General features: G+C 39.5%; 1 protein-coding gene across 3 annotated transcripts in view; it reads right to left on the bottom strand.

Annotated features, from left to right (window-relative positions):
- Nucleotides 1–22,226, bottom strand: part of HPSE2 (heparanase 2 (inactive)) — a gene marked incomplete at both ends in the record, with an annotated part of 443,183 nt that overhangs the window by 161,007 nt on the left and 259,950 nt on the right. For all 3 annotated transcript variants that reach the window (XM_084246044.1, XM_084246045.1, XM_084246046.1), the window contains one exon: nucleotides 5,901–5,948. In XM_084246044.1, the coding sequence (XP_084102170.1) occupies nucleotides 5,901–5,948 (48 nt within the window). The remainder of the gene's footprint in view (nucleotides 1–5,900; nucleotides 5,949–22,226) is intronic.

Raw genomic sequence — 22,226 nt, 5'->3', positions numbered from 1 at the left:
CCACAATTGACATTTTACTAAACTCACTTTTCACATATCAGTCTCTATCCCTCTGTCCAGCAGTGATTCATTTTATGTTTTCAGGCATATCAAAGAAAGTTGCAGACTTTGCTACACATCATCCCAACACTCCACTTCATCAGGCATGCCATTAGCGTGAGTTCAATATCTGTTTTCTGGTTCTTTTCCTTAAGTAAATTATATATAAATATATATAGATAATTAAATGCATAAATCATGAATATCATTTGATGGATCTTGCCAAATGCATATTCCTGTGTAACCCAAATCCCTATCAAGATGTAGAATATTGCAATCGTCCCAGAAAATTCCCTCATGTTCCTTTTCCTCTCAATCCATATCCCTCCACCTCCGCCTATATCCACAGAGGTAATAAATATTTTAATTTTAAAAATTTATTCAAGAACTCAATTTAATTGAAATGAATATATATGTGCTTTTTGTATGAGGTTTTTTCCCACCTGGCATAATGATTTTGAGATTCATCCATGTTTTAAAGTGTATCATTAATTTGTTCTTTTATTTTATCCAGTGTATTCCTTTATAAGAAAATACACACCCCTCTGTTTAATCCGTTATGTTGGTCATAGACACCTAAACCATTTCCAAGTTTTTTGCCTATTATTAATAAAACTGTTATGAACATTCTTACAAGTATTTTGTAGTGGCATACGTTTTCATTTTCTTTGGGTAAATACCTAGCAGCAGAATTGCTTTGTCATAAGATATGTACATATTTAGTTATGAAGGAAATGGCCAGATTTTCCAAAAATGAACCGGATGTATAGGGATATTAAGAATTTTTAATTTGTGTCATGTTTTGGTAAATTGTGTTTCTCAAGGACGTTGTCCCCTCAGTGTCAGATGAGCTGGAATAAAACTGTTCATGATGTTGCCTAATAAGAACTTTAATGTCTATGGATCTAGATGAAAATTCCTTTTTCATTCCTGATACTGGCAGCTGATGATCTTTCTTTCTCATTCTCTCAGCAGTTTTTCAAATTTGTGATCTATTCAGAGAAACATTTTTGGTGTTGGCACTTTTTCTCTACTGCTGTCTATTTGTTGTTTTATAGATTCCCACTTTTCCTTTGTTGCTCTCTTCATTTTACTTAATTTGAGTCTTGTTTGTTTTTTTTCCAAGCTTCTTTATTTATTAATTTTTTACATCATTGTTCATTTTTAAGCAATATTTGCTTCTCCCCACCCCCTCAGGTGTAGTCCCCATAGAGTTTCCTTCCCCAAGGCACCTGTGCACCATCACCTCAGTCCCCTGTGCTCCTCCCTCCCTCCCTCTGATCCCTCTCCCTCCTCCTCCCCTGCAGGATGTCTCTGATATATAATTGTCTGTTTTTGCTTTGTTGTGTTTTGTACTGTTATTATTTTTTTACACTGATGTCTTATTTGGTTCCCCTATATTCCTGCTATAAGTGACACCATCCGATATTTTTCTTTTTCTTTCTGGCTTATTTCACTGAGCATAATTCCTTCCAGCTCCATCCACGTTGCTGTGAATGGCATGATTTTATCTTTTTTTGATTGCTGAATAATATTCCTATATATATATATCTTCTTGATGCAGTCATCTATTTTTGGGCATTTGGGTTATTTCCAGGTTTTATCTATTGTAAATAGGGCTGCTGCTGAGGTCACTGTTTCTTCTTTTTTAATATATGCATCTTATACCATAAATTTCCCCCTAAGCTCTATTTTTGCTGAATCCTTCAAATTTTGATAAACTGTATCTTCAGAATCATTTCAAAATACAATGTTATATTTTTGTATTAGTCAGTTGCTTTTTAAAGAAATCAAGAGAAAACGTCTTTTTATTTATCCACAAATTATAACTTCCAGTGCTTTTCATTATTATTTGAGATTAAGGTCTCCTTCTCATGGTACTGCCTTTCTGTCTGAAGACCCCTTTAAGGATTTCTTACAGCTCAGGTCTACTGGCTTTCATTTATCAAAAGCAATTTTACTTGACTTTCATTTTAAAAGAATTTTTCTAGATACAGAATTCTAGATGACTTTTCCCCTTTGCTACTTCAAAGACATTGTTCCATTGTTATCTGTCCTTCATTGTTTCTGATGTCATGTCAGGCATTATTTGAATCTTGTTCTCTTTATGTAAAATGTCACTTCTGTCTGAAAATCTTGAAGACATTTCTCACCAAATTTGGGAGAAGTTCATTTTCGGTTTCTTTGAAAATACTTTCACCCCATTCTCTCTCTCTCTCTCTCTCTCTCTCTCTCTCATCTTCTTGGTCTCTAATGCAGATGTTAGACTTCTTGATATTGGTGATGAAGTTGTTAAAACTTTCACCATTTTCTGCCCAATAATTGTTTTCTGTTCTTTATTTGTATCATTTCTATTGCTCTATATGCAGCTTCACAAACCCTTTCTTCCATAGTTTCCAGTTTCTTATTAAGCCCATCAACAAGTTTTTCATTTTAATAATTCCTTTTTGTACTTCAAGAATTTAATTTGATTCTATTTTTTTAAATATTGTTTCCATTCACTGCTTATATTTCCCTATTTATTTAATCAATATGGATATTTCCCCCTTCATATTTGAATATAGTTGTAATAGCTTCTTTAAGATCCTTGTCATTTAATTCTAATATTTGGATCATCTCAGTATTGCTATTTTTGCTTATTCTCTTGGCCATGGGTCACATTTGCCTGTTTCCTTGTATGTCTAATGTTTTTTTTAATTGTATACTGGAAAATATGAATGATATGTTGTGGAGAATGAAGAAATTTGGTTCGGATCTAGTAGCTCCTTCTTTCTGATATTTATAGTCTTCCCTCTACCATGTCTAGTCAATATGAAAATGTATTTCTGTTTGAATGTTAACTGACTCATGCTGCATATGGACAGCTGAGTAAGCACATATAAAAGTAGATCTCAGTAGTACCATCTATCTCTTTTAAGGGTTGAAGAACTTCCTCTAGTTTTTACCTTCTTTTGGTCACTCTTGTATAGGTGAATGTGTGTGTATGTATGTGTATATATATGTACATGTGTGTATGTATGCACGTGTGCATGTGTCTATCTACCTACCTACCTGTTATTGTTCAGATTTATCCTTAAAATCCGATACAATTTACTCCAGCATGTCTGTAACTGGAACTTCATTTTGCTAACTCTTGCTAGGTTTTCTGCATGCTGCATGGGCTGGTGGGTTGGTCCAATCACTAAGGCATGATCGAGTTTCAGAATCCAAGTACATGAACTTCCAAATCAAAGTAATCTAACTATATAGATTTTTTTATTCATGACTTCAGACTCTGAGTAGCATATAATTGTTCAAGCTCCAAGCTCAACATTTCATTACTGAATTGATTCTTTTGGCCACCTAAATATAGATATATGTTTACAAAGACTGTGTTACTTCTTTTTTTTTCCTGATGATGATTCCTGATTTCCTTTACATTATTAAGAAATTTTCACCTCAGTATTTCTCAAGATTGGAGAAACATGACATTTGGCTTTAATTTTCACTGAGTCCTTTCTGGCCAGGATTTACTGGGTTTGTTCCATGATTATTCCAAGTCTTAGTGAAAACTATGGCTGGAAGGGATAGATGGTAGATTCCAGGTGCTACTTGTTGTCCCCATATGAGTGCTGATCCTGGGGCCAAAAGAAACACAAGCCCTTGCTTGCTTTAGGGGTATTTTTGGAATAGTTGCAAACACATGATACTTATCTTGAGAGAAGGTCAATATTTTTAAAGTAGCTAATAAACACAAGATAGCTATTTAAAAAGGATTTCTTTATAATGAAAAAAAAAAACACACTAGGCTTACTTCATTCCATTTGCACTATGGAAAATGAATAGTGAGGAAAAGCTTTCTGTGATCCCTCCATCAGTCATAATAATTGAGAAAATCACACATTCTTAACTAATAATTATACTTGACTTCTGATCTCTTTACTTTTCCCTATGAATACCATAAATTCTTCAGGCTTCGCACTTTATGATACAATATTCAGGTAGCCTCTGGTGAGGATGCTAAAGAAGACTTAATTTTCCCATTAGAATGTATTTTTTCAGTAAAGGATAATTGTCATATTAATGAAGTGGTAATCATTAAGAGGACAGACACAACTTTAAGTCCAAAACCTTCCATTGTCTGTATAATCTTTGAATTTTCTACATCTTCTTCCAAGTTATAGGAAAATAGTGATAAAAACACTCCCGACCTCATTTGCTCCTTGTAAGAACCAGATATGGTAGAGCATGTGGAGATATGCAACAGTTTCTGCCATGTTTTTATTATTATCATTGTTATTATTCCCCCAGCGTAAATCCAATAAACAACTGCCTACATTAGCACTTGTTGAATAAGTACCATTCTGGCTGAAGAGAAAAATACACAAACTATAAGCACAATGAAAAAAGAGCTTAGAAAGAGTTTCAAGAGGGAGACACAGGGTAGGTCTCTTGAAGAAGATGACATGTAAGCTGACTCTTAAGAGAGGAGGAGCCCTCCACCCAATAAGTGGGAGTTCAGCATTCCAGGCAGAGGGAACAGCGCATACAAAGAGCCTGAGGCTTACATATGCATGGACCTTCTAAGAATCTTTTATCACCTGAGTGGCGAAACAGAATGAATAAGGGTACAGTAGCACAAGTGCAATCAGAAGGTGGCAAAACTCCAAATGCCTTATAGACTAGAATACAGAGAGTTTGGTTTTCATCTAAGTGCAAAAGGAAGAGACTGAGGAGTTTTCAACAAGGAATGACAAGATCCTCAGACCTCCTCAACCCATGACTCTGGAAAACAAGACAAAGGAGGATAAGAAATTGTGTAAACATTTGGAACTTATTGTTCAGAGACGTTAAGAATATAAGTGTAGAAGAAAATATTTTCCACTATGATCGAAGTTATTAATTGCCAGCAAACCAAAAGTCTTTTAAGGATATGTAATAAGGAATTCATTCCTTTCCTTTATTTCACACATGTCATGAATAGGCAAGGGATACTGGGAACCACTTACACAGAACAGATGAGAAGAATAACTACCCTAGGCAGGCAGGGAGCTGAGTGACTGAGAAAGATGACCATAGTGGAGAACTATGCAGGCCCAGAATGGAAATTCAGGTCTGGGCTCTGAGGACCACATTAGATAGAAGGTGATATGGAAGATGCTGTGGGATAGATTTCTCACCAAAAAAGCAAGGGCAGGGTTCCAGTGCAAAATTGGTAAGAAATCGTGAAAGGAAGAACATTCCAGAACAAATGCCATAAGGAGACTTAAACTTTTAATTTATTTATCAGGTAATTACTTTTATAAGTTAGGCTACCCATAGGTTCAGATACTTGCATTGAAAGCTTCCAGGAATGTCAGGGTTACTTCCTCTCTTGAAGCAGCTTCATTCCCTTCAAATTCTTTCTTTTTCTCCTTTTTTTTTAACCTGCTTCATCTTAGCGACTCTCTTGGCATTAATTAAGACCACTGCCATTAAAATAATGAAGTGTTGCTATTTTCACATGATATATTGAGTAATTAAAATTATTTCCTCTCTTAAACAGGAGAAATTATTCCCAGAGAAAAAGCCACGAAATGGTGGCATGTTCAGGTTTTCGTTACCTGGTCACCGATGACACATTAATTTAATCGTGTGCATAACAGCTGAGTCATCAAAACGAGTGAGGTTTGTTTTTTTTTTTTTTTTTTTTCCAAACAACAAAACAAAATTATATTACTATGCTACAGGCTGCATCACAGGAATAGCTTTGGAGTTAGTTTTAACATTTTTCTTAGCAGGTGAAGGATCATTTCTTAGATGTCAGCTATAAACCTGGTGACAGCTAATTATCTTTCACTTCACAGCAGCTGATAATAAGAGGAAAAATGGTGAATACCTACTGTTGCCAGGTAACTGCATCCACTGTGCTTCCTGCCACCTTCATGAATCTGTAGGGAACAGAAAGAACAAAGATGCAAACATAAAGGAACCACTTAAGGTAAACCATATCCCCAGGGCTAACGTAAAATAAGCTGAGGCATACGTTAGAACGCGCCGGTGGGTTATGTGTTCTGCCAGGGTCCACGGTCACGGTCTACCTTCCCATAACTACTAGAAGTCAAAGCTGTTCAGAAAGGAGGGCACTCACACTCTCAGTACGCCACACATCCTTCATCATCTGGAAACCAGGACCCCAGTGCAGCATTCCAGCTATCACTGTCTTCTCAAGTCATGCCTGCTGGCTCCCATATCACTTCCTCTGTGATCAAAATGTATCTGTCCCTTTTCCTAGTCTTCAAGGACTCTGAGCTCTGTGAGCAGACAGATAAATGATGACAATTCCCAAGGATGACAGGCAATAGAACACGTTTTTGAAAAACCTCAGGCCTCTTTCTGAAAAGCATAGGGAAGCCCAATTTGGTTTATAAAAGGAGAGAAAGAGGAAGGAAAGAAGGGAGAGGAAGGAAATAGGAAGGGAAAGGAAGAGGGAGGAGAAAGGGCAAGGTAGGAAGAAAAGAGGAAAAGGAGGAGGGGAGAGGAGGGGGGAGAGATTAGCCTGGCTCTCATCTGTGTGGTTCTGCCTCTTCCTTCCCAGGACCACCTGGCACTACGCACAGACACAGGCTGCAGGCAAAGGGACCCATAGCAGCCACTTGCTTGAACGGTGCTACCAGGGCTTCTATGTGCTGCATGTGTGTCAGACCAACTGCTGGGGGAGCTCACAAGGAAGCCCTGCCTTCTGAGTTGGCAGAGAAAAGCTTCGCATTGTATGTGATGTTGAATCTGGCATTGAAAGAAGGGTAGGACTTTGCTAGGAAGGACAGAGAGAGACAGACGACCAGCATGAGCCAAGCAGGGAGTCACACAGGTGAACGTGTTCTCAGGAGTCCAGATGCTAGATGTCTGTGGACAGGTAAGGGAGATCAGACCATTTGATTAATAGTTGCTTGCCTGTCATGCTAACAATTTTGGCTTTTAGCCCTTAACAACAAGGTACAGGGCCTCCCTGGTGGTGCAAGGAGTTAAGACACAGCACTATGAAGCTATCCGAAGCCACTGCAGCACTAGTTTGATCCCCAGCCAGGAGGCTACCCACATGGCTCAGCAGACCCCCTCCTGTCTCGCCCGCTGCTCCCCTCAGTAGTGTATTTCACTCAATCTGCCTGTTCTGTTCCCCACTCTGTCTCTGGAGACTCTTCTCACACACATCACCACACCCCCCCCCCACCACACACACACACTCTGGCTTGCACCCCAGCTCTTGTATACATAAATAAATAAATCTTTTAAAAAAAAGTTAAAAAAATAACCAGGTGCAATTTCAGGCCCAGTTACTTTTGTATGACAACACCCAATATAATATTGTGAACACAGTTAGCTCCTCCTTCATGGATATCTGTTGGATTGATCCTGACTTTCAACAAGTGAAGTGTCAGGATGAGGTTTGAGTTTTAAGATTATTCTGGCTATGGTCAAGGCAATAGACACTGGTGTGGGAGGTTTCTATGGAGAAACCAGAGGCTTTGAAATGTCAGAATGAAAACAGACACAACTGGGAACACTGTACAGTGCTCAGGAGGACAGGTAGGTGGGTTTCTCTGGGGAGCCCTAACATGGGTAACCCAGGAACGGACTTTTGATGCTGATATAAATGAATGTACTCCAGTCTCCTGAATATGCCACAATGAATGTGAAGCAAAGAGTCATTGATTATAACAACTATGCAGTCATAAGAAAAGTGGCAGGAAAAAATCATCCTACTTGGACTGAAAGCTCTGGGCAGGTAATTAGGAACACGTAATTTCATGTGTTAGAAGTTGGAAACTGGCTCTTCATGGTACTATAATCTGGAAATCCTCATATGCATTGAATATTTGTCCTTCCACAGATGGATATTAAGTCCTTCTAGAACCTTCCATCATCAAAAGTAGCATGATAAAATGAAAAGGAAACTAGAATTAGGAACATTTGAAGTAGTACTAATACTGTATTTTTTCCCATACCACTATCTCTTACCCCTCAAAGAAATCTATAAAATCCATAATTAAATATGAATTATACTGGATGCATACAGAGAAGTTATGTAGTTTACACAGACATATTAAAGTTGAATAGAAGAAAATACTTAACCATGATCCTGGCTAGGAAAATCAATTATTTGTCCTAAGCTAATTTATGGTTTGATGAAATTCTAATTTAAAAAATTTCCAGCTGATATTTTTGAAACTTTATAAAATTATTCTAACATTCATCTAGAAGAAGCCAAGAAAATTACGAAAATTGGAATAATGACGGGACATTTATTTGATTTACTATAATATTAAAATATGACATAAAAATTGCAATTATTAAAACATTCCTAGGAGTTAGTAAGGATATCTTAGGAATTAGTAAAGAAATGAGGAATTAGTAAGGAGATCTATGAAACGGGAGAGTTTTTTTTTTAATTATATGTAAGAATTTATTACATGGAAAAGAATTTCGTCTATGGAAAACTACAGCTTTTTATTTTTTAATGGTGCTATGTGATTTATAGCTATGTGGGGGGAAATTTAAAGTCATATCCTCACCTTATATCTTATTTTGCTAGTAAGTCAAAATAGTAAAATACAGATGAGTTTCATTATATTTTTAGAAATATTTCAATCAGAATTTAGTATTTTTTAAACAAATGATACTCTTCTTAATTTTAGTAATATTTTGAAGCAGTAGAAAAGTTGTTTTATGTACCTTTGAGGAAGTACCATTATTAAGTAATCATATGAAAACTGCTTTAGGTCACAATCTTTCTTTTTCCTTTTAGAAAAATGATGGGGCTAACTTCAAGCATAAAGAAACATTCTACACTTATTCTGAGGAGGAACAAATCTAGTTTGCAAATAATGTCAAGCAAATACTATCAGGATGACCAAACACACCCCTGTTCTTTGAGAAGTGTGAAAAACTCATCTAAAATGGAGGAACAATATTTTTAAAAACCTAGAAAAAGAAACCAACCACAGAAATAACACCTAAGGGAAACTCATAAGATAAAACTCCAAGGAATAGATAGAGGAGTCAATGAATTGGGGGGGGGTATTCTTCTCAACCCCCTGCTCCTTCCCTGGAATTAGGACTCTATCTACTCTGTATCTATAGCGTTCCTATGTTCTGTTTTTGTGTCTCTGCCAGCACTGCGAAGGACAAATCTCAAAAGATCATAATTTTCTTTGTTCAAATCTAACATTGATGGATTCTTCTGCTCTCTAGTTCTGCCTGTTTCTCAGAAACTGGCCCAAACCACATAAATGAATAACTTCCACGCAGCTGCAGAGTGCTCGGTAATATTAGAGGTGGAATAACATGCACAGCGAACAGCGCTGTCAGAAGGGGAAGACCGCTGGGGAAGGGAAATTCCATTTAGGGTCTGGAATTATCCAAGGGTTTTCAACCATCCACCTCTAGTCTAATCCCTAGATTTCGGTCTATGAACGTACAACTTTAAGATAACCCAGAATGTGAACAACAGCAAGAAGGGAAGATCTTGGTTTTCCAAGGTTGAATAGCTCTATCCCTGAATTATGACAGAAATCCTGGAGGATTATTTCAGAGACCAGGAGGTGCCGTCCTGTGACGACACCCAGTCATCCAGGAATAAGACAGGCAGAGACTGGGACCTGCACCACAAGAATCTGGCCAGTGCCAGGCACACATTTCAGTATTTGGGGATCTTCCCCTTTGGAGTCAATCTGCTGCTATGGAAAAGAACAAAATATCCCCTTTCGTTGTGAGAGTTCCTTTCCTTCCCCAAGAGACCCCAAATCTGGGAGAATTTCTTTCCTTTGTTATCCACCTGCACATATGACGTATCTGAAATATTGTTGAGCCTTCTCTCCCAGGGCATATCACAGCTCTCTTTATAACAAGGCACATCTTTATTCATGGTCTTTGGGGCTTGGTTTCTACTTCTGGACCACAGAGTGCAGCCTTGAAAACTGGATTCTGAATTTTGCTCCCAGGAAGGAGGACAGATCTTCACAGGGAACTGGGTATGTAAATGAGCACAAATATTAATAAGAGCACAGCAGCCTGCTCTTTCTCTTCTGTGTTCTCAAGGAGAAAGTCTAGGGATGCAACCAATATGAATACAGCATAGCAGCCACTCTAGAGAAAAATCCAGAAAAAGTTGTGCAGAAATTATTCATCTTGAGTTACAGCAAACCAGGCATCTTCGATTTGTCCAAAGTCACCAAAGTTTCCGTGGCTAACAATGTATTGAGTTGTATTAGGTGTCACATTAACCAAAGGAAACGCTGACAGCTCTCTCCCCGCATCTCTCTCTCCCCCTCTCTCCAAGTCTTTTCCCCTACCTTCCTCTTCTCTATGTGAGTGACAGAGCATAACTACCTACATATTCACTGATTCTGAGAGCCAGTGCACCTTTCTATTTAGGCTTCCCTTCTAGCTTATATTTCCCTTAGTTTGATAGATTTATAAAACTTTTAATACACAGGCACTTGAGATGGGTGAGACTCTCCAATCAGTCTCTTTCCAATAAAATTACACCCACAAGGTTTAATTTAAGGGGGATCTTGAATGAAGAAGGGGGAAAAGTTAGCTACCCTTTATTGACTGAAAGGCATTTGGTAAGGGGTTTATACCACTCTTCAAGATTGGGATTATCACTTTCATTTTATAGATGAAGAAACTGAGCTCAATATCACCCAGGAAAGTAGTTGCAGAGCTGGGATTCATCCAGTACTGACCCAAAAGCCCTTGTCTTATTTAAGTGGAGAGGCAAACTTATGATACATGTGGTATCTGAGCCCCTGGAGTATTGCTAATAGATCTCAATATTCTTTCATTAACCTCAGAATTGGCCTAAGGTTCCTTCTAAAGACAGTCAGGCACTGTCACCTGGAACTGTCCTCAAGGTGAAGCCTCTTTGCTGCTAATGGAAAAGGCTATAGGATAATGCCTGGGACAAAAGGGAGGCAGATGTGATTGAGCACTAACACATAAAGGACAAAATAGGTGTGTTTCTTTAGAATGAAGATAAATGGCAGGGGGATCGGGGAGGATGAGAGAAATGTTGAAACACATCTGGAAGGCTCTGGTTGGAGCTGGAAGGTGCTGGTTAAGGGAATGCTATGATGGATGCGCAGCAGTCTAAAATGATGCCAAGGAAGGTACAATGACTTGGATTTTAGCACGTAAGGCTATAATTGACCTTATATAAATATCCCTGGTTGTGAAACCTAGTGGGAAGGAGGCAAATGCATCAAGATGTATTGATGAATTTTATACAGAGAAACTTTCCAAATGTTCAAGCCCTGCTATGAAGCTGAATCTGTGAGAGATAGCATTGTGGGACTCAGGTAGAGAAATGCTATTTTATCTAGTATGCTAGACCATGTGACTTTGTGGTAAGATAAATGTTCAGAAAAACTGTACCACAGAGTAGAAAGAGCATGGGTCCAGGAGTAAGACAGACATCTGATTTAATACCTGGCTCCATAGCTCATTAGCCATGGTACCTTGGGTAAGCTATTAACCTCCCTGAACCATTTCAAGTGGAGAGAATAGCATCTACTCTCCAAGGTGTTATGAAGATTCATATCATTCATAAAGGAGTGAGGGCACTGCTGTCTGGCACAGTGTTGGTTCTCAATAAATGTGAACTTGGTAAATAATTTTACACCTGTGCATCTCTGTTCTTTGATCTGTAAAATAAAGATAACAGAACCTGCTCTACCTATGTTATAGGGAAACAGTTCTCATACTTCAGGGCACAAAGAATCCCTTAAGGTCCCTGTTCAAAATCCCCAAATCTAGGTCTCATTCCTAACTTTTGGTTTGGCAGGTGTGTATTGGGAATCTGTTGCATTTTGAAGATGTTCTCCAAGTGAGTCTAATGCAGAACCCTTGACAAATCCTGCTGTTGGTAGCACCTAAAATCAGCAATAAGGGTAGGTCATTCTTGGAAGAGAAAGTAGGGTCATGAGGAAAGTAGGAGAGGGAAGGAAAGAAAGAAATGGAAAAGAAGAAAGTGACTAAGTCCCTGAACTTAGTGTCCTTCTCCAATGTTCTTTTATAATTCTCATCTGATTTCTCTATCATCAGAGAATGAGAGAAACTTCCTTCATCCTAATGCCAATAGCTGATAACCTTGAGTTTTGGGTAAGGAATTAGTCTGTTTCTCTAATCAGGAAAGAAGACCTTTCCAGGAAAAAAAAATGAAAACCATAACAGAAAGCAAGTTTAGAAGTGAGCAGTTGTTAACACACACATCAGCTGGGAGCAGACCATTGCAGTAGGCAGTGTTTCCCTGTTAATGAGCACTGAACAGCTGTTGGGAGGCTTTGTCTCTAGAGGCAGAGAGATGGCAAGTCTCTTCTTATGAACTAAGAGGGAAAATTTGTTCTTCTTTCCTGTAGTTTGGTCATCATATAACTCTTTCACAGCTGAAATGAAACAGAATAATTATTACGAATAACATTGTGATAATTACTTGGTGCCCCAAATTGGCTCCAGCTGTGCATCTCCCCACTCCAAGGAGAATGTGGTGCAAGCGGGCTTCCAGGTAGAAGGTAGAGGTGGGATCACCCTCATTACACTGACATGACACTGCAGCTCATCCTTGTAGTTCTCATCCTCATGCTTAGAAGGCTACCTCCAGTCATATTAGAAAAAGCAATTAGGAAAATACCTTCCTTCTCATCTTCAAAATGCACTGTTGTGTCTGACTTTCCTTTAGGTGTCAACAGATGCCAGGACCTACACAGTAAACACTTTAAATTCATTCTCTCATTGATCTTCACAACAAGCCTAAGACATAAGTAATTGCTTTAGTCCCATTTTACAGATGAGGTGACTAAAGTTTTAGAGAGATTGAATAACTACTGAAGATGACCCAGCTAGCAACTAACCTAGGTCTCGTGTGGTTCAAAAGTGCCTGCTCTGCCATGTCCTACCACATATATATTTTTCTCCCATCCTGCTAGATTGACTCGGCAGGCTGTGGAACATGTCTTTATGGAAGAAGGTACCCATTAAGTAAAATACACCTAGGACACAAAATTCATAATGGGAGTTTCTTTAGTAATATAGTGAGGTTTCCATCCTACCATCCATGCAGTCTTCATTGCTATCTACACTTTGAATAGAAGTGAAGTTTGTAAATCAGCATTAGGCACTTAGAAGAATTATTGGTAATGGGACACAATTAATGATAGAAATACTGGATATAGAAAGGCAATAATTCCATTTCTGGCTTTTAGACCATGGACATAGCCCATATGTCATATGGTCTGTGGGGTGGAAAAGGAAATACAGTATGTGTATAGTTATAGAAAAATACACGGTTACACACTGATGAATGCCATGAAGTGGAGTGTGTTGGCAGAGAATGACTTGGCTTGGCTACTCAAGAAAGGGCGGTGAGGCATGAGAAGAAACCAGCCACGTGCAAGGGCAGAGAACACTTTCCATTGTAAGAAGAGCATCTGCGAAGAGTCCCAAGAACAAGAAACTTAGCCATGAGTGAAAAGGTCAAGTGCAAGAAGATAAGAATGAAGAGCTGGGTGATGGCCAACTCAATCATTGCACGATCTCATTGAACATGATGAGGAGATTCCATTTTATTCTAAGAGCAATGAAGCCACTAAAGAGTCTTCAGTAAGTGACTGACGTCATGTGAATTAAGATTATAAAAGATTTTTCTGGCAACTGAGTGGCGAATAGAGCAGATAGGACGATGATGCAAGAGACAGACTGGAACGAGGTTGAGGAAGAGGCCTAGGTTCGGAGTTTTCCAAACTGTGATTTATTTTGTTCCTGTCTGCTCTGTGGTACCCCTCACCTGAGGCGGGGCTCAGATTCCCAGTAAATTGGTCCAAATCATTAGGGGAACACTAGTCCCTCTGGGCAGTTTCTGAAAATAAGACTGTGGTCCTGTGAATCGAAGAAATTCTGCATGTTGAACCCCCCTTCTTGGAGATTCAGAACATAAACTATTCTGAATGCTAAAGATGCTTGTGTTTCCTTAAATAGGTGTGTCCCAGTATTTCTCAAACTTACTTGACCATAGCACCTCTTACTTTTTCCCCCTTACATAACATTAATATCCTATAGAAATTAAACTCTCCAGAGCACATGCAGGGAAATGCTATCATAAGTCATTGTAACAAAGACTTATCTGCATGTGCTCAACTTACTGGACCTCCTCGTCTCCACCTCTTTATGTTCCAATGGTTTAAAGAGTATTTCCTGACTCCTGCATTATATATGTTAGATATTATATGAGGATAAATGCCTTCATATGTCTGATTAATCCTCCCATTTCTAACGTCTATTTTCTGTCACATGTTCTTTCCTTTCAGACTGTGACGTTTTCTTCCTTTCCGATAGCCCCATTTTCTTCATTGTTCCTGGATCTCTTATGAGCAGCTTTCAGGTATCCTAAAGTAATCTTCTTTATCACTTTGGGCAGGGCAGGGGGCTTACAATGATGGAGGAGAGAGCTGAGCCACGGGTGCACGCACTCTGTGGGAAGACTCACGTAAGCCCCTGGCTTGGTCATCCATCCGCTCCTGACTTGGCGCTGCCTGCTCCGCAGACTGTTTCCCCAGAGACTACATTCTCTGGCTTGCCACGTCCTTACCCTGCTGAATCTGTCAGGAGACTTCCACGCGTCTACTGTCTTGTGCACATCTGCCAAAAATCCCTTATCTGCTGATGGTGCCTCTTTTTTTTTTCCCCTCCAATTTTTTTTATTTCAGATATTTTTTACATCATTTTTCATTTTTGCACAATGTATGCATTTTCATCTTGGTTATATTCCCCATACAATTCCCACCCCCCCTTATTTTGACCTGGTTTATAGTTGCTTGTTGATTTTGATTTTTACTTTATTATAAATAGTCTTTTTCCTGGTCCCTTATTTAGGTTTTCTAAATTCCTGCTATGAGTGAGGCTGATGGCCCCTCTTCTAGTGTGTTTGTTGTTATAAAGTTTTTCTTTATCTATTTTTAATAGGAATTGGGATGATTGTTCCAGGAGGAAATGGAGCTTGTGCTCAGATCACTATCCTGAAATTGAAGCATACTTAATATATTTCAAAGCCATCTTTGTTACTCTGGAGTTATTTCTCGAGCATAAATCTATGTCACTTCTTTGGAAAAGCTCCCTTTTCTTAAGGCAATGATGCTGCATTAAGTGAGGTTCGTCAGCATCATCAGAGCTGTTAACTTTGCCAAAAGTGGAAGTCATCCTTTACTAATTTCTCCCATCCACTCACTCCAGCTTCCCCAATATATCCATCAACAAGTCGTGTCACTTCTATCCTAGCTTCTCTATATCTCTTCATCTATTACCTAAACCTAATCCATGATTATCTCCTAACGAAGCAGCCTCCTTACTGAGCAATTCTGAACCCTTACTTTTGTGCCTTGAGATCTATTTGGCTTGTATGGTAGACTCAGAGGGCACCAGCTAGAACTGTTGCTGTCCAGACAAAAACCCTGGAATGGTTTTCCATCATCAGAGAATAAAATGCCCAGCAATGACCTGGTCACTGCCTTCTATGCAGTCTCATCTCCTACCTCTGTTCTTTTGCTTACTATACTGCCCATCTTTCCATTCCTCAAATGGCCTGACCTTGTTTCTAATTCAGGACATTGACAAAAATGATCTATAACCTCACCTTGAACTTTCTTCTCTCCACTCTTTGAACATTGGCTTCTTCTCATTCCTTTGTTCTTGGCTAAAATAATTTGATCTTCATTAAGTCTTTTCTAATCACCTTCTCCAAATGGATCCCCTAGCCACAAGCATCCCAATTACCTTCTTCATAGTATTACACAAAATTTACAATAATTTGCTTTCTTATTTACTATTTAAGGTTTATTACTTAAGGTTTATTACTTAAGGTTCTCCCTTGCTAAGCTTGAAGAGTATGAGAATCATTTGGCTTTATTCCTCTATATACAGCCAGCACTTAAGCAAGCAAGAATCAAACACAAAATAGGTGTTCAATAGGGCCTCCCCGGTGGCGCAGTGGTTGAGTGCTGGGTTGCGAAGCCGCCCGCAGCCTCTGCAGCACTGGCTCGATCCCCGGCCACTGGGCCAGGGTCCCACATGGCGTGCAGACATCTACTGCCGCCCGCTGCTCCCCTTAGCAGTTGAATTCTCATCAGTCTGCCTATTCTGTTCCCCGCTCTGGCTCTGGTGAGTTCTCTCACCCTCCCGCATTTCTGACTGTACCCAGTGCTTATATAAATAAATAAATCTTTAAAAAAAAAATAGGTGTTCAATAAAAATTTACTGAGAGTGAATTCGGCACTCACTGCATAGAATTTAAACATCTGAGAAGGAGACTCGGTAAACATGTTTTCAAAGAACAACTTGTTATTGACCCTGACATATAACTGAAAAAAAAATTAAATCCTTACTCTATGGCAGACATTGCAATAAATTCCAAATAAGTTTTAAAAGTCTAATACTGAAAATTAAAGCATTTTAAAAAATGAAAATAAAATAGTTACTTCTTCCTAACTGGGAGGGAAGAAGCTATCAATAAGAAAGTAGACAAAAACAAAAACAATTATAATAAAAATAAACTTTAGAAACAAACAAAAACTGTTTCAGGAATCTGACTGGAGCAACATGGCGGCGAGGAGACGCTGCGAGTAAGATCTCCCATTAAAAAAAGTTAATAGGGAGGAAAAGCGGCAGGTCCCAGTGAGAAATGGGACACGGAAGATAAACGGGTGACTCCAGCAAACTGCCCAAAGAAGAAAGTTGCCATAAAAGAGGACGAGAAGGGAGGGAAGCGCAGAACCCTGCTCCCCTCCCCCGCCCACAGAGGCGGCACTCTCCGACCGGCAGAGAGGAGGAAAACAACAAACCAAAACAGCCAACAAGAACAAAGGACGCAGCAAGCGGGTCTGTGAGTGGAAAGGAACTATTGCAGCCACCACACCCCGTGAACGGGAGCTGAGGCGAACCCTGCAGGATCCGCCCCGGAGGTGAGCTCCAGGCGCCATTAAAGAGAGCCCCGCCCCCCAGGAGGAGACCAGCACCAGCACACAGCCCCGGCCGCCCCGGTAAGCTTCCGCGGAAAGCGGCGCTCGGATCGCAGCTGCCCAGGTCCCCGCGCCTGCGACCTAGGCTTGCGGGGAGACAGCGGAGGCCCTCCCTGAGTGAGCAGGAACAAGGTGCCCAGGCAGGGGAGCGGGATTCAAAAGGCGCCATTCCCGCGCCACTGATCTGGGCTACAGCCCGCGTCCTGGAACTGAGGGCTTTGGAACTGAGACCCGGGGCACGAAATTAGGGGCGTGGGTTCCCCACGACGGTGGGGCACAAGGCAGACACAGCACCCCAAAGCCGTTGAGGTGTACCCTACCATCCCCGCTCTGCTCTCTGTCCCACGGGGTGGAAAATCAGCTCCCCAAGGGCTCTAGGAGAGATCTCTGGCGCCACCTAGCGACTTGAAGCCAGCAGAGGCTCCTGAAGGAGCTAGTGGCCAGCTGGGGAGTTAGCCCACACCGGGCCCCTTCCGAACAAGTAGTCTGAGCCCACAGGGAGAGCGAGCACCCACAGCCGGGGCAGACCAGGCGCGCAGAAGAGTGTGCCTGAGACCAGACGCGCAGGGAGTGTGTCCCACATCACCATTTTAGAACAGGGACATTTCTTCAGTAAAGACTACCTTCAGAAGGCTTCCTCAGGAGCCAGAGGTGAGCGGGGTAAGTTCGCCCACGCCAGACCCCCTCTGGCCTGCAGTCCAAGCCCAGAGGGGAGCAGGAACCCACCGCCGGGGCAGACCAGGCGCACAGGGGAGTGTGTCCCCACATCGGCATTTTAGAACAGGGACCATTCTCCAGTAAAGACTGCTTGAAACTGACAGATGACTCCTGGAAGAACCAGAGGGGAACAGAGAAGCCCACCCAAGATGCCGGCCAGTCCCAACAACACAGTGTCCCAACGCATACGGCAAATTAGAAAACAGACAGTAGGGAGGAGAAGAACCACACGCAACCTAGCAACTCTCCAGAGAAAAAGCACACCACAAAAAGAAAGCCAGCCCCCAGATTGCAACGACAATAACTTGGAAGAATTTCTGAGCCTTCCAGAAAGAGAATTTAAAATTGCCGTGATTAAAAAACTGACAGAAGTCATAAAGGAAAACAATGATAAGGGAAAAATAATCAACGATCAGAAGAATGCAATTGAGTCCCTAGAGAGGGAAAACAATGGTCAGAAGAAAGAAATTGAGTCCCTAAAGAGGGAAGTAAAAGAAATGCAGGAGATCAAAGAATTAATGGAAGAACTAAAGAATTCTGGAAAAAGCAATGAAAGCAGAATAGATGAAATGGAAGAACGAATAAGTAATCTTGAAGACACAGAAATAAAAAGAACCAAAACAGAAAAGGAAAGAGAAGTACGAAGGAAAAAGAACGAAGAAAGACTTCGGGAACTATCTGACTCCATGAGGAAAGGAAATATAAGAGTTATAGGAATACCAGAAGGAGAGGAGAGAGATGTAGGAACAGAGAAAATATTCAAAGAGATAATTGAAGAGAACTTCCCAAATGTGAAGAAGGAGCTGAAAATTGATATACAAGAAGCAAGAAGAACACCAAACTTCCACGACGAAAGGAAAAATACAGCAAGACACATAATAGTAAAGCTCCCAAGAATCCAGGACAAGGAAAAAATAATGAAGCTGGCAAGAGGGAAGAAACAGATAACATTCAAAGGAAAACCAATCAGGCTGACATCAGACTTCTCCGAAGAAACACTACGGGCAAGGAGAGAGTGGAGGGACATAGTCAACAGACTCCAAGAAAACAGATGCCAACCAAGAATACTCTATCCTGCAAAGCTCTCCTTCATCTTTGAAGAAAGAATATGGACCTTCCCAGACAAACAGAAACTCCGGAATTTCATTGCAACTAAACCCCCACTCCAAAAAATACTACAAGGAGTCCTAAAGCCAGAACCTCAGAGGGACGAATAATAATGAAAGAAGGCCAAAAAAAAAAAGTTATTAAAAGAATAAATAAATAAAATCAAAGGAAAGACAAACACAATGGCAAATACAGATGTTAACATATCAATATTAACTCTAAATGTAAATGGACTAAACTCTTCAATAAAAAGACACAGAGTTGCAGCCTTGATTAAGAAACAAAACCCAACCTTTTGCTGTCTCCAGGAAACACATTTAGCTACAAAAGATAAAAATAGGCTCAAAGTTAAAGGATGGAAAACAATCCTACAAGCGAATGGACCAAAAAAGAAAGCAGGAACAGCTATACTTATATCAGATAAAACAGATTTCAAACTCAAAAAGATAAAACGAGACCCCACTGGTCACTACATCATGATCAAGGCGACAATACTTCAAGAAGAAATAACACTCATTAACATATACTCACCAAACGAAGGAGCACCAAAATATATCAGACAACTGTTGTCCTCTCTGAAAACAGACATCAGAGAAAACACATACGTAGTGGGAGACTTCAACACACCACTATCAACAATGGATAGATCAACAAGACAAAAAATAAGTAAAGAAACCAAAGCTCTAAATAAGGACCTAGAGCAATTGGGCTTAACAGACATCTATAGAACACTAAACCCAAAAAAAACGGAGTACACATTTTTCTCAAGCGCACACGGATCATTCTCCAGGATCGATCACATACTGGGGCATAAGACAAACATCAACAAATACACCAAGATTGAAATCATATCAACCATCTTTTCTGACCATGAAGGCATCAAACTAGAAATAAACCATAAAAAGAAGGCAAGGAACTTTCCTACCTCATGGAGATTAAAAACCACACTACTGGAAGACCATTGGACTAATGAGGAGATCAAAGAAGAAATTAAAAAATTTTTTGAATTGAACGACAAGGAGGACACCAATATCCTAAATGTATGGGATGCAGCAAAAGCAGTAATAAGAGGAAAATATATAGCAATAGAAGCTCACATCAAGAAACAAGAAAGAACGCAAAGAAACAACCTAATCTCGAAGCTCAAAGATCTAGAAAAAGAACAACAAAAAAACCCCAAAACCAGTAGAAGAAAAGAAATAATAAAAACCAAAGCAGAAATAAATGAAATTGAAACTAAAAAACAATCCAAAAGATCAATGAAACCAAGAGCTGGTTCTTTGAAAAAAATCAATAAAATAGACAAACCCCTAGCCAGGCTCACAAAGGAAAAAAGGGAGAAAGCACAAATAAACAGGATCATCAATGAAAGAGGAGAAATCACAACGGACACAGCAGAAATCAAACGAATAATCAGTAACTACTATGAACAGTTATATGGAAACAAGTTTAACAATCTAGATGAGATGGACAAATTCCTACAACTCTACAATCACCCAAAGCTAGATAAAGAAGAAATAGAACACCTAAACAGACCAATTACAATTAGCGAAATTGAAATGGTAATCAAAAACCTCCCCAAAAACAAAAGCCCAGGACCTGATGGATTTACAAATGAATTCTACCAAACATTCAGAGACGAATTAGTGCCTATCCTTCACAAACTCTTCCAAAAAATTGAGAAGGAAGGGACAATACCAAACACGTTTTATGAAGCCAACATTACACTAATACCAAAACCGAACAAGGACAACACAAAAAAGGAAAACTACAGGCCAATCTCCCTAATGAACACTGATGCAAAAATCCTCAATAAAATTTTAGCTATCAGAATCCAACAATGTATCCATAAGATAATTCACCACGACCAAGTTGGATTCATTCCAGGGGCACAAGGATGGTTTAACATCCGAAAATCAATCAATGTTATCCAACACATCAACAAAAAGAAATATAAAAACCATATGATAATATCAATAGATGCTGAGAAAGCTTTCGACAAAGTGCAACACCCATTCATGATAAAAGCCCTTGAAATTCTTGGGATACAAGGAACATACCTCAACATCATAAAGGACATCTATGACAAGCCAACAGCCAGTATCATTCTCAATGGTGAAAAGCTGAAAGCAATTCCACTAAGATCTGGAACAAGACAAGGATGTCCACTCTCACCATTGCTTTTCAATATAATACTGGAAGTCCTAGCCAGGGCAATAAGACAAGAGAAAGACATCCAAGGAATCCAAATAGGAAAAGAAGAAGTCAAACTATCACTATTTGCAGACGATATGATATTATACATAGAGAACCCCAAAAACTCCACAGAAAAGCTAATTCAACTCATCAATCAGTTCAGTAAAGTGGCAGGATACAAAATCAACACGCAAAAGTCAGTAGCCTTCCTATACACAAACAATAAATCTGAAGAAGAAGAAATCAAAAAGACCATCCCTTTTGTTATTGAAACAAAAAAAATCAAATATTTGGGAATAAATCTAACAAAAGAGGTAAAGGACCTATACAAAGAAAACTATAAAACACTGTTAAAAGAAATAGAAGAAGACACAAAGAAATGGAGAGACATCCCCTGCTCATGGATTGGAAGAATAAACATTATTAAAATGGCCATACTTCCAAAAGCAATATACAGATTCAATGCTATTCCAATCAAAATTTCAATGTCATTCTTCAAAGAAATAGAACAATTATTGATGAAATTCATATGGAATCACAAAAAACCCCGAATAGCTAAAGCTCTCCTGAAAAAAAAAAGAAGGGAATGGAGGCATCACACTCCCAGACTTCAAACTATACTACAAAGCCATAATCATCAAAACTGCATGGTATTGGAACAAGAACAGACATACAGACCAATGGAATCGAATAGAAAATCCAGAAATAAACCCACAGATTTATGGTCAACTAATCTTTGACAAAGGAGCAAAGAATATGCATTGGAGCAAAGAAAGTTTGTTCAATAAATGGTGCTGGGAAAACTGGGTCGCTACATGCAAAAGAATGAAGCTTGACCACCACCTCACACCATACACAAAAATCAACTCAAAATGGATTAAAGAACTAGACATAAGACCTGAAACCATAAAATATATAGAAGGAAATATAGGCGAAACACTACGTGATTTGCACATCAAAGACATCTTTACAGACACATCACCCAAAGCAGTGATAGTGAAGGCAAAGATAAACAGCTGGGACTACATCAAATTAAAGAGCTTTTGCACAGCAAAAGAGACAATAACAAAAACAAAGAGAAACCCCACCAACTGGGAGAACATTTTTGCACCCAACACTAATGATAAAGGACTGATCACAAAA

The sequence above is a fragment of the Talpa europaea genome (assembly GCF_964194135.1).
Source record: "Talpa europaea genome assembly, chromosome: 10".
In the NCBI taxonomy this organism is placed as follows: domain Eukaryota; kingdom Metazoa; phylum Chordata; class Mammalia; order Eulipotyphla; family Talpidae; genus Talpa; species Talpa europaea.
Note: the sequence above shows the minus strand (reverse complement) of the source record. Positions and strands in the feature narration are given on the sequence as shown.